This window comes from Schistocerca nitens, chromosome 9 (genome assembly GCF_023898315.1).
Source record: "Schistocerca nitens isolate TAMUIC-IGC-003100 chromosome 9, iqSchNite1.1, whole genome shotgun sequence".
Classification (NCBI taxonomy): Eukaryota; Metazoa; Arthropoda; class Insecta; order Orthoptera; family Acrididae; genus Schistocerca; species Schistocerca nitens.
This window is the reverse complement of record NC_064622.1, coordinates 149,309,489-149,322,586: the sequence shown is the minus strand read 5'-3', so window position 1 is coordinate 149,322,586 and position 13,098 is coordinate 149,309,489. Positions and strand designations below refer to the sequence as shown.

Sequence of the window (13,098 nt, the reverse complement as noted above, 5' to 3'; positions counted from 1 at the left end):
GAAACTGGTCACAGCCTTTTGAAAGGGACAATACTAGGATTCACACCTAATGATTTAAAAAATTATGGAGGAAATCTCATTGTTCAGCTAGTATTTGAAACTGTGAAATAATGTCGCACTCTCTATGAGATTTTAATAGATGCATACTCCATAAAATATTTGTTACTTATTTTGTCCTTTCTTTTGACTTATTTTAATCAGTTTTTGTTTCAAAAACAGGTTACCAGTATTGAAGAATCACATGCAGTTTTCAGATGTATCAGGCAAGCTGCAAACAAGTTTAATTATTCAGAGTAACTAGTCTTACAGATATAGTGTATTAACTACCTTTTTTCTTTTACAAGTGAACCAAATACAGCCAATGCTTCATACTTCCCATGGTTTGCCACCAAATATAGTGCTATATGGAAGAGTACATTTTTGTTTGAAAGTAGCCCATATACTTAAAAAGTTATAGTAAACTGCAGTTCTCCTCATCAATTCATATGCAAGACCAGTTCCTGATTACTATCTCTGGTCTAACCTACCACCAAAAAAGACAGGAAATAAATCAGTCTTTTTAACCATTAAAAATATCTGCATAGATGCTGCCACAAAATAATAAACTAGACATAATACTTAATTCCATCTCTTAATGACCTTCTTGCAAAATAATACCTTCAAAGAACTGTAGTAGACACTCTAAAGGCAATTAAATGCCTCATTTGCAGGGAAAAGCCAACAGCATAACCCTAATATGACATCCTAATTGTCTCTACATTCAGTCTTCAGGTTTCATCACGAGAACTGAGTATTGTTTATTTATAGCCATTGTACAAATTGCTGAATGTCAGATGATTTTACAAGGTAAAGATTAAAAACAATATGATTCAGCTTCTTGAGCTTATATACTATCTCAACATCAAAGAACATCAGTCATTAAACTTATTGCTTCCCAAAAACTGTTAACAGAAGATGTAATCACACAGCACTGTGAAGCAGTATAATGAATAGTTTATATCTTTGTTATGCCAGCTTCCATATAAAATATTGCCCATCCATAGCAGATGTGTCAAAAAAGTTGAAACACACTTGAGGGTAAAGTATTAATAGTATTTTCATGAAAAGCTGGAAAGTAGTTTCCCAAACAATAGCACCAAAAATCAATATGCATTCATGGTACAACAATACAATAAAATGGTTATTTAGGCTACAATACAGAACAAGTTACTATTATTTTAAACATGCACACAGAGAAAGGTAATGCCTGAACACTGTGCACACTTGGTAAAGTGTAATCACTTTATCAGGAGTCTTAAAACATAGCAACAATCCAGTATAAATGTAGAAGAGTGTAACAACAGCCACACTTTGAACAGTTCATCTGATAGTCACAATCACCATCTATCACATCCTGGATAGTAGAATTGTTTGTTTGTGTCACAACTATAAATGTCACTAATCCATCAACAGCCATCAGTGTAATGTTACACTGATGCCCTCGTATTAACATCCATCACAAATCCAGTCTTCTATTGTGCTTGTGAGCTGCACTCGCCTCACCTAGCAAGGAGCCCAAGGCGGCGTCGCAGAGGTGACGCTTCCGGTAATGCCAGCGCCCAACGGCGTAAGCCAGTGAGCAGCACAGAGCATGTTACAAGCACAGCACCCATCACACTATATCTGCAACAAGTAGCACAAGGTCCTACCATTTATGCTCATGTGACTACATTGTCCATTTTCTTATAACTGCCTTTGCAAAGACATTACGGGAATGCTTCAAGATCAGTAAGGTTTGTGGATGGTACAAATATACCAATAAAGGACACAAATACATCTATAGCACTGACACCAAAGAGAACAGCAAAACAGACCTGCAACTGGTGCAAGTCTATCACAGTATCTCTTGCGATCTCTCAGGTTTTCTCGGCAGGTTTGTTCAGTGGTGTGCTTTTGACTGTTCAGCCAAATTGTTAATTTCCAGTTATTCTCAATATTAGCAAAATACTTTGCTGACCAACCCTGTCGTCATCTTCAGAGTTCTGCTGTTATGTGTACTGACTGCCTGGACTCTGCTATAAACCTGTATGTAATACTTTGATGTGCACCACAGCACTAGGCTGCTTGCACACTACACTTTGAATATTCTGCCAAGGGCATATGTGCAATCTGGCCACCACAGACTGCCTGCAGTGACACACACACTGAGATATAAAGCACAGCAGCATTTTTTCCATGAGTGCCCTATTCCAGTGGCTGGGTATGATCAACTAACTGAAAGTACACCTGGACAGGTTGACATCATTCATGGTCATACAGTCTATTACATTGAATGAAAGACTGCCATATTTGCTTGTGATAGATAATGGTAGACAGTTTGTGTCAGACATGCCATGATTTCTGCGCCCTCTCAAGGCATTTATCATGTTACTGCACCTCCTTTTCACCCCTGATCTAATGGTAAGGCAGAACATCGCATCCACATGTTCAAGTTTCAAATGAAGAAATATGTCACAAACTCCTCCATGGATGACTCTTAACACACTTCTCAAGTTTCTATAGGTTTATGCCAGTGGAAGATCTGAATTCAGCTGAGATGCTCCAAGATAGCCAGCCATGCTCCCTCTTGCATCTGCTGATGCCATCCCTCCAATGCACAATGACATGGCTCTCCTTATGGATCATTCCTAGCTCTGTGGTCTGGGCTCAGAGGTTCAGCCACCAATGAAGTAGATTCTGACCATGGTCCACAGTTACTGAGATCGCCACCTCTGTATGGTGTGCACCAGTGATAAGGTTGGTGGCATGCTACCCTGACCAGCTGCATCCTCATGCCACGGTGAGGGCTGCATATCTGACACTGAAACTGTTGATACCATCTCCAACTCCACCTCCACCTCCTATCTCAGCACTGGTTCCACCTCACAGGACTTCCCTCCTGTGAGGGCAAATCCACCCTCCTTGTAGATGTTGCCACATCCTGACTCTCCTCTGGGGTCCAGCTCTTACTCCTGCAGCCAGTCCTTCTCGCAATGCTTCACTGCCATTGGCAGTTCCACCACTAGCTGGGCCAGTGCCTGCACGTACTTCCACACTGGCACCCCAGTGCCCCTGACTGAGTGACTAATGCCTTCACTATCAGCATAGTTCGAACATGTTGAGGAATGGGACATTGATGTGCAGCCAAACCCCTTGTCACCAGTCCTCTCTTACGATACTTCATGGGGGAGTGGCTGCCGCATGTGCCCACAGCTGCATCACTTCCACCACTGTTCATCAGTCCCGGCCCAGAATCTGCTTCTGCCACTGCCATCACCTGCAATGTCTGCCACAGAGGCCATGGGTGTAGCAACAGGTGTCCAAATGCTTCTATCCAAAGAGGAGGGGGGCTGTAACCTTGTACATAATATATGGATACGTGCTGCAGCACCAGGCCACCAGCATGATCCACTTTGAAAATTTTGCCAATGGCATCTGCATGGGCCAGCCACCAGAGGCTGCCTATGGTGGGCCTCATGACTTGTGCACTCAGCACAGCATCCACTGCACCATCTACCAGAGGCCTCCTCCTTATAAGCACTATGCAGCAGGCATTCACTCTCATACTGTGTTCTTAGTTATTGTAGCAACTGCCTGTGTTGGTATCTGGGTTGGTATCTGGTATGTTTTCAACTGCTGTTCACTTGTATGTGGAAGAGACAGACTACAACTAGACTGTGCAATTTTGTTTGACTTCAGACAGTGATTATACATAACAGCACAAACTGTAGACCTGGAGAAGATTAGTGGGTCAGTCATCAAAACATTGGGGGTATAATGGGATCATCAACTTGGCTGAACACCCTAAAAGCTTAACTATTAATGTTACAGTCACATATTATGCAGTTACAAAAACACAATCTTACAGAGAACAAAGCAGAGATCAATATGCATTCACTAAATGATCTTCTGGCATTAAATTTCTAGGCATTCAGATGATGGTGACACCCACCAAGTGGCTAAGACAACTGAAAGGCACAGTTCCATCTTCTAAGAACTAAGAATCTCTGATTGTGGTGATTCTATAGATGAGATTTCTGGCATATTTAGCATACTTTCACTCAGTCCTGTCTCATGTTACAATGTTCTTGGGCAAATACTCAAATGCTGAAGATAATACACACATCAAAAAAAGTTTTGCATCATCCTGGTTCCCAGAACTCCTGAAGATAGACATTGACTGTGGATATTGTGCAACTGACACAATCCCTTTGACTGTTCAGAGATGTTACTAAACCCACCCAATGATGTAAACAACCATGCATGAGCAGTATCAATTAGACAGAGGGGGTCCGACAGCCAATCAGTTCCAGTCATTCCGCCAGGAAGGAGGTACACGGCTTGAGTTGTCTGTAGTTCAACCGTGCCTAGACGGTCCATACCACACTTTGATCATGTCCGCATTATTACTTTGTACTTGTAAGGGCTCTAAACAAGGGAAGTGTCCAGGCACCTCGGAGTGAACCAAAGCCATGCTGTTTGGACATGGAGGAGATACAGAGAGACAGGAACTGTCAATGACATGCCTTGCTCAGGCGGCCCAGGGGCTACTACTGCAGTGGATGATTGATAACTATGGATTATGGCTCAGAGTAACCCTGACAGAAAGGCCACCGTGTTGAATAATGCTTTTCATGCAGCCGCAGGACATTATGTTACAACTCAAACTTTGTGCAACAGGCTGCCTGATGTGCAGCTTCAATCCCGACATCTACGGTGAGGTCCATCTTTGCAACCATGACACCATGCAGCATAGTACAGATGGGGCCAACAACATGCCGAATGGGCAGCTCAGGATTGGCATAATGTTCTCTTCACCAATGAGTGTCACATATGTCTTCAACCAGACAATCGTCAGACACTTGTTTGGAGGCAACCCGGTCAGTGAGTGCAGCAAGGTGGAGGTCCTCCGATGTTTCGAGGTGGCATTATGTGGGGCCGATGTCACGGAAGGCGCCGTAATGGCTGTACAATACACGAATGCCGTCCTTCAACCTATAGTGCAACCATATCGGCAGCATACTGGCGAGGCATTCGTCTTCACGGATGACAATTTGCGCCCCATCATGCACATCTTGTGGATGACTTCCTTCAGGATAACGACATCGATCGACTAGAGTGGCCAACGTGCTCTCCAGACATGAACCATGTCGAACGTGCCTGGTATAGATTGAAAAGTGCTGTTTATGGATGACGTGACCCACCAACCACTCTGAGGGATCTATGTGGAATTGCCTTTGAGGAATGGGACAATCTTGTGGATAGTATGCCACAACAAGTACAGGCAAGAGAACATACTACTGGGTATTAGAGGTAACACTGTGTACAGCACTCTGCGCCACCACCTCTGAAGGTCTCACTATATGGTGGTAGAACATGCAATGTGTGGTTTTCATGAGCAATAAAAAGGGCAAAATGATGTTTATGTTGATCTCTATTCCAATTTTCTGTACAGGTTCTGCAACTCTCGGAACCGAGGTAATGCAAAACTTTTTTTTATGTGTGTATTTTCCTGCAGAAGTCTGCACTGAGAATATTACGTAAAGTGAATAATCGAATACTTTGCAGAAGTATTTTCAGATGCCTTGGGATTCTTACACTTAAATGGCAATACATTTACTCCATAATGGTATTACAGTAATGATTAAAATTAAGAGTGCACCGAAGATTAAATATAAAATTCATTACCACAACAGAAGAAATAAAAATTATTTTGATACACACTATGTATCCCTGTCAAGGGCTAAGAATGTTGTTTTATATTCTGTTGCAAAAGTCTGTAACTGGTTTCTTGTAGGCATTAAGCAGAAAATTGAAAAACTCTGTACATTCAAAACAAAAACAAAAAGTACCTTATTACCCACTCCCACCATACAACATAATATTTGCATTCTGGAGTCAATGCTGCTTAACACTACTGGTCACATTAAATAGGTTTTTAACTTTCCCTGTACATAGACAGCTGATAATGATCTCTGAAATCAGTGACGTTACATAACTACTTAGTATGAAATAGCAGATAAAAACAGCAGCTAAGTATTGTAAGAGGAGGAGTAGTGCCTTTCTACAAAAGAGCAGATTAGAGTTTAACATCCCATCAATAGCCATGTCATTAGAGACGACATGCAAGTTCTAGAGAATGAGAAAATAGTGTGCCCTTTTCCAAGGAACCATCTCAGCATTTGCCTGGAGCGACTTAGGGAAATCACGGGAAATGTAAATCTGGGTGGCTGGATGGGGATTTGAGCCACTGTCCTCCCAAATGCAAGTCCGCTGTGCTAACCACTGCACCAGCCCCCTGGTGTCTTTCTTCAAGGCAGCTGTTTTTCTTCTAATATACACACACATTCACAAAGCAATCTAGATGGTGGTTCCCACAGTTATTAGTTTGAGATCATTACCATTACCGTTGGCCACAATTCATTGTTGGTTTGCTTAAAAAATTACCTTGCAGTTATTGCTAGCATACATAACTTTATCCATTCCTCATCCTTGAAGAGAGTACAGGAGTTACAGAGCACACTGTGTGAAATGATGAAGTCATTCATCCAAACATTCATGCCATAAATCTTTTCTGTAGAAATAAATCCATGTCATCACTTACAGAAGCAAGAGAAACCCAAACTTTTAAAATCACTAAACTTTAATATTATCGTATTGAAAGAAACAAATGTTTTTCTCAACAATGGGCAAAAGGTTTAGAGTTGTTCTGTGATCTGACATAATCCTCTTCCCATATACATCATACAATTGACTGATTTTTTAGAGTCAATCATCAGATACTTCAGCATTTTCCTCTCAGTGAGATATGAAAAAGCATTTCTTTGCACCTTGGGATCTGATGTGCACCCTGCTGGTAAATGCTTATGATGACTGAGAAGGGCACAGACTAGTTATATGTGAAGTATCTTGACTACGTTTATTTCTGAGCTAGTCAAAACCTGCACATAACAAGTACAAGTGAACTTTCTTTGCAGTCAATGTACATACATCTTGTAGTTGGAAACCCCTGTCACAAAGCCATCCCAAAATATATACTAAAACATGGGATCTGAAGCTTTCCTGACGTATACACTGCTTCCAAGGTTCTCAAGTGTACTACCGGATCCAATCATTAAGGGCGAACGGTATTTTGGTGAATATCCGTTCCATTGTCACCAGGTGGTGCAGATAGAATGATGTGTCTGCTGCGTACTGGTGCATTTATGCTTGCCTATCTAGAGTTTAGGCTTTGCTGGCCCTGTACTGTGCTGTGAGTGTGTGCGCATGCGCATGTTTGTGTTTGGAGGGGGGAGGGGGAAGGAGGGAGGGGATGCGGCTGCATGTTGGGAAGAAGAGTATCAGTTGCCTTCTCCCTGCGACCCCACTCACATTTCACATCCAGATGTTGCATTCTGCTTTGATGGAGCTTAGCACTGGCTCCCAAGGCTTCTTAGTTCAAAGCCCATGTTCCTGTCAATTAAATTATCAGCTATTTGGATTTCAATAGCTTCTTTGAAAGTTGAGTCCCAAAATTTGTCAGTGATAGCCAAGATTTTTTTTGCGGGTAATTCATTTTATGTACATTTTCAATATAGTTTTCTGCTACTGCAGACAGTTTGGGCTGCATTAAGCAGGTGTAGTGCTCATGTTCTGTACACTGAGCTTTGATTGTGTGGATCATTTGTCCAATGTAAATTTTTCTGAATTCGCATAGAACTTGGTACCACCTGATGATGGCAGAATGGTTATTCATCAAAATATTGTTGGCCTTCAATGACTGGATATAGCAGTGCAATCAAGAACCTTGGAAGCCTACTGAAACATATTTCTTAATAATGGTTTACAGAATTTAAATTATCAGGACACATTCCCAATCTTTTGCATACAGATTTACATAATTACTTTCTGGAACTGTTGATACTGAGTGACATATTTCAAACAGGTAGTAACTAGCTTCAAATGCCAGTTAGCTTGGTACACTCCCATATTTTGAGACCTAGGATGTCTTCCTTGTCCCTAATAGAGCTCTTATTTTGGCTCGCGAGTGGAAAACTGGTGTTATGTGGTGTTTTTGCAGCAGTTTGTCAATTTTTGGTGCCAGCAAATGGTATGAAAGCCATCTTATTATTGTCTTCTTCCATGTTTTTGGCCTCTATGTTGTTCTTTGGTGCTCGTGCATTGCAGGGCCATGTCAATCTGTCAATTGCTGTATCCATTCTCATGGAAGACAGATTCCAGGTGTCACACTTCTCCCATTGGACTTCGCTCATCTAGAATGGAGTATGCCCTGTGTACTAGAGAGTTGAACATGCTGTTCTTCTGCAAGGGGTGATGGCAGCTGGAGGCAGGGAGATGTGAATCTGTATGTGTTGGCTTATGGTGTACGCTGTGGGCAAGCAAGCTGTTGAGCCTACACTGGGCTATGATGTCAAGAAAAGGAAGTTTGATAGATTTTTTTCTATTTCTAGGGTTAACTGAATGTTTTCATGGATGGAATTCAGATATCCTAAAATTTTCTGTAGTTTTCAGGCCCAATTGGCCAGACAACAGAAGTATCATCAACAAAACGAAAGAAAGAAATAAGTTTTAATTTGGTAGTTTCCAGCATTCTGTCCTCAAAGTATCCCATGAACAAATTTGCTAGAATTGGTGAGAGGGGGCTGCCCTTGGCTAGGCATCGGTCTGCTTCTAGCGATGTCCACTGGGGCTCCATTTTCAAAGAATCAATTGAAATTTATGATAATTTAATCAACAGGGACATGGACTTCCAACTAAGCAAGGCATCAGGGCTAATACTAAGCAGAATCTGGTCAGAAAGCAACTGAGACCCCCTGCTCCCACCACTGAGCACAGCATGGGGACAGTGAAGCCAGACCTCGGGACTGGCAGGCATAAATACCACCAGCAAGCAGAAGACTCATCATCCCCTCAGCACCACCTGATGATGGCAGAATGGTTATTCATCAAAATATTGTTGGCCTTCAATGACTGGATATGGCAGTACAATCAAGAACCTTGGAAGCCTAATGAAACATATTTCTTAATAATGGTTTACAGAATTTAAATTATCAGGACACATTCCCAATCTTTTGCATACAAATTTACATAATTACTTTCTGGAACTGTTGATACTGAGTGACATATTTCAAACAGGTAGTAACTAGCTTCAAATGCCAGTTAGCTTCATGTAGCAGAAGCTTCAGTGCATGATTTCTATGGAGGATAGCTCTTATGGATCTCCTAAAAGACAGCTTGTTCAGCCAAAGGGTGTCCTACAAATCTCCACATGATTTTCACATTTCACTACTCACAATGAAAGGGAATCATCTGAGTGGCTGAACCTTCACTGTTGAATTCTTGTCTCTGTGGATCTTTAGATCTTTATTATGCTTTGATGCATCATTAATCAACATTCAATATTAGTATTTTGATAGTGTTGAAGATAGTTGTTTTGTTTTTTAGGGATCCATACCTCAATTGGCAAAAGCATAAGACTTATAGGAACACATTGCCTTCTATCTGTCTGTCTGTCCGATTGTTAAAAATCCTTTTTCTCAGGAGTGGCTAGGCATAACAAGTTGAAATTTATGTCACATACTACAGTCAAAGATCTAATGGTAGTGTAATAAATGTAAGCTTCTAAGTTACTGCATTATGTTCCATATTTTAATACTTGCAAACTCATTCATCAAAATGTGTATGCTACTTCCCATTGACCTAGAATCATGAAATTTGGCAAGAAGCCAGGTTTCACAATACAAGTAAAGGGAAAAAATCTGTTATTACATCATATAAAAAATATCTTTTTAATATTAATAATAATAATAATTTTATTGTCTTTAAGCCATTACAGCAATAGACAAAGTCATACATATAATACAATACAGTACAGTACATGCTATAGAAGGACAGAATTGTTAAGAACTTTACAGTTTAATATCACAGGTCATGAAATCCTTTACATTGTAGAATGGGTTTACAACTAACCAGTCATAAAGTGTTTGTTTGTATTGTTGCTCTGGTAAATTTTGTATACCTTGTGGAAGTTTGTTAAATAATTTGCATCCCACAAGTTCATAACTGTTAACTGATTTTGACAGTCTGTGGTAGGGCGTATAGATAGAGCTGTTTGTCCTAGTGCTGTAACAATGTATATTTGCCCTGCGTTTTACTTTAGGTAAGTTCCTTTTTGTGTAGATTAAAACATAATAAATATATAGGTTTATTACTGTCATGATTTTTTGTTGAGTAAACAAAGGTTTACAATGAGCCTTGTATGGTGAGCCTGTAATTATCCTAATAGCTTTCTTTTGCAGCAATAGTATATCATGCACACAAGTGGAGTTTCCCCATAAAATAATGCCATCGGATATGATGCTTTGGAAAAATGAGTAGTAAGATACTCTAACATAATTTTTAGGTACACAGTGCATTAATCGCCTTAACAAATAGATTACCCTAGACAATTTACCGCTAATATACTTAATATGTGGATTCCAAGAAAGTTTATCATCCAAATATACCCCCAAAAATTTAACACAACTACAATCATCTGATGGAAACTTGTCTTTTAAACTAAATACCATCTGCTGGGTTTTGCTTTCATTAAGCAAGAACCCATTTGCTTTAAACCAGAGTGAAGCTTGCTCAATTGTCTCTGTAACACATGTTTTAATGCTATTAAGATCATTACTGCTGTTCAGAAATGTTGTATCATCAGCATAGAGTACTGTTCTGGATTTGATAAATGATGGCAGGTCATTTATCATTATTAGGAAAAGGAAAGGGCCCAGCACGGATCCCTGCGGAACACCTACCTCAACTTGTTCTATACTGGACATTTCTTTCCCAAAACAGACGGCTTGCTTTCGGTTTTGTAAATATGATCTTAATAGCTTAAGGCTGTTACCTTTAACACCGTAAAAGTCCATTTTTTCGAGTAGTAGTGTATGTTCTACACAGTCAAAGGCTTTGCTTAGGTCACAAAAAGTCACTTGGGCAAAGCATTTATCTTCAAATACTTGATGGATGTATTTAACAACATTGTCTATGGCATCAATGGTTGACAGGTTTTTCCTAAAGCCATACTGTGATCCACTTATTAATACTATGTTATCAAAGTAAACAGATAATAGTTGGTAAATTATGCATTCTAGAACTTTTGAGAAAACTGGGGCTATGGATATTGGCCTGTAACTTGAGACAGAATTTTTATCTCCTTTTTTATGTACTGGAACTACCCTAGACAGTTTAAGCTCATCAGGGAAAAAACCCTCCAGTATACACTTGTTTATACAATATGTTAGGGGGTACACTATACAGTCTATTACTTTCTTAAGAATGTTACAAGACAGGTCATATATGTCTACACTGTCTGATGATTTTAACTGCTTCACTATTCTTAACACAAAACCAGGTGAGACCTCAGAAAAATTGAAGGTACTTGTGTTTGTTGATGACCTAGCAATATTTTTTGACAGTAACTGTGATGAGCTGATTTCAGGTTTAATTATAGCACTTACTACTTCCTCAACTGATTTAATAAAAAAAGCCATTAAATTCCTGGGGAGAGATACTAATTTTGTCACTTCTTTTATCTTTGGCGACACTATTTATTAGATTCCATGCTGCTTTGCACTTATACTCCAGTCTAAACCCATCAACAGCATAATCGAAAAATATTACTGCAGGAAACACAAAATCTAAGTTGTAGTCATGTTTCAGTAAGTAAATAAAAATGTTTTATTAAATCACCTTTCTCTATATATATAAACTGAAGCCCTTGGTCACTTCTTTTTGTATGTCCATGCTAGTCCCAGGAACTTCTATAAAGATTTTGATAATGACTTCGAATTCTCAGGACCAATATTCTGCTAGTATTTATAATGCTAATGGGCAAAAAACTTTGAGATTCTTGATTCCTGTTATGGATGAACTACCTATATACACAATTAAGTTTTTATGGAACCCTCCCTCAGAGTGTGAGTCCTACTTGCACTTGGCCATTATTTTTTTGTGGCATTGTCAGTTCTATAATTGCAGGAAAGGCTTGTTAAGTCTGTAAATGACTCTCTAGAGTGCACTAGAATATGGTAACATAAGTGGCACTACCTAGCAAAGGTTTCACGAATGATTAAAGGGAATACGTGCATGAGATATGACCTGCAAATCTGAAAACAGCATAACATAAATTCAATGTGCAATTTATTACGCAAAAAATTAGAACATGAGCTTAGGGTGAAAGTGAAGAAACTGGGTATGTCCAGAACCAATCTAAACATAAATCAGGAACAAAAACAGTGAAAATCCAGGCATGAGTAAATACATAATTTCAACAGAGCAATGTACCTGCATGGTAACCCATTTACCCATTGATGTCATATTTCTTAAAACTTCAGCACAACAAACCATACAAAAAATGACATTTTGAAATATGCAACTATAAATACAAAAAAATAACAACATGGCATGTATGCCTCACAAACACTTAAATCAACATGAGGCTGTTCAGGCTGCCTTTGTCACCAATCACAGTTCAGGACCTGTGACAGAAATGTCTGTATTTCATCACATAAACTCCTAAATGCCATGGACCAAACACACACAAAAAACATTGAATGGTCTAAGAGCAGAAATGAAAATATGGAAAACACTAATTGTGTAGCAAAGCTAACATTTGTTACATTAAAGATCTCTCCTAAATGTGTCATTTTTAGTACATTCTACCTATAGAACTTGTCTTGGAATTCACTTTTGGTGTTATTTAGTAATTGGTTATGAAAAGGAAAGGAAGTGCACTCTGCAAACTTTTTAGAGAGTTTTGGCACCACAAATCCAATTGGTAAACTTTTACGACATCCCAAGCATGCTCTAAAAAAAAGAACCATCAAACACCATGATGGAGTTATGCAAACTGTTTAGAAACTGATATTCATAAAAGTTTCAATGGAAAATGCAAAATTCTAAACTTTGGTGACTGATGGATGAATGTGTGATGCTGCAGCACAATATCACCATGCAGCTGGCAAGGATAGTAAACAGGGAACATATCAATACTGGGGAATAAATTCTTTGCAAATTTCATTCCTTGTACTCAGT

The 13,098-nt window shown here is 39.4% G+C and overlaps 1 protein-coding gene across 1 annotated transcript in view; it reads right to left on the bottom strand.

The window, feature by feature from the left end:
• Positions 1-228: 228 nt before the first annotated feature.
• Positions 229-13,098, bottom strand: part of LOC126204063 (solute carrier family 35 member G1) — a gene marked incomplete at its 5' end in the record, with an annotated part of 97,389 nt that continues 84,519 nt past the window's right edge. Inside the window, one exon of the mRNA XM_049938486.1 lies at positions 229-1,662. Within this exon, the coding sequence (XP_049794443.1) occupies positions 1,539-1,662 (124 nt within the window). The remainder of the gene's footprint in view (positions 1,663-13,098) is intronic.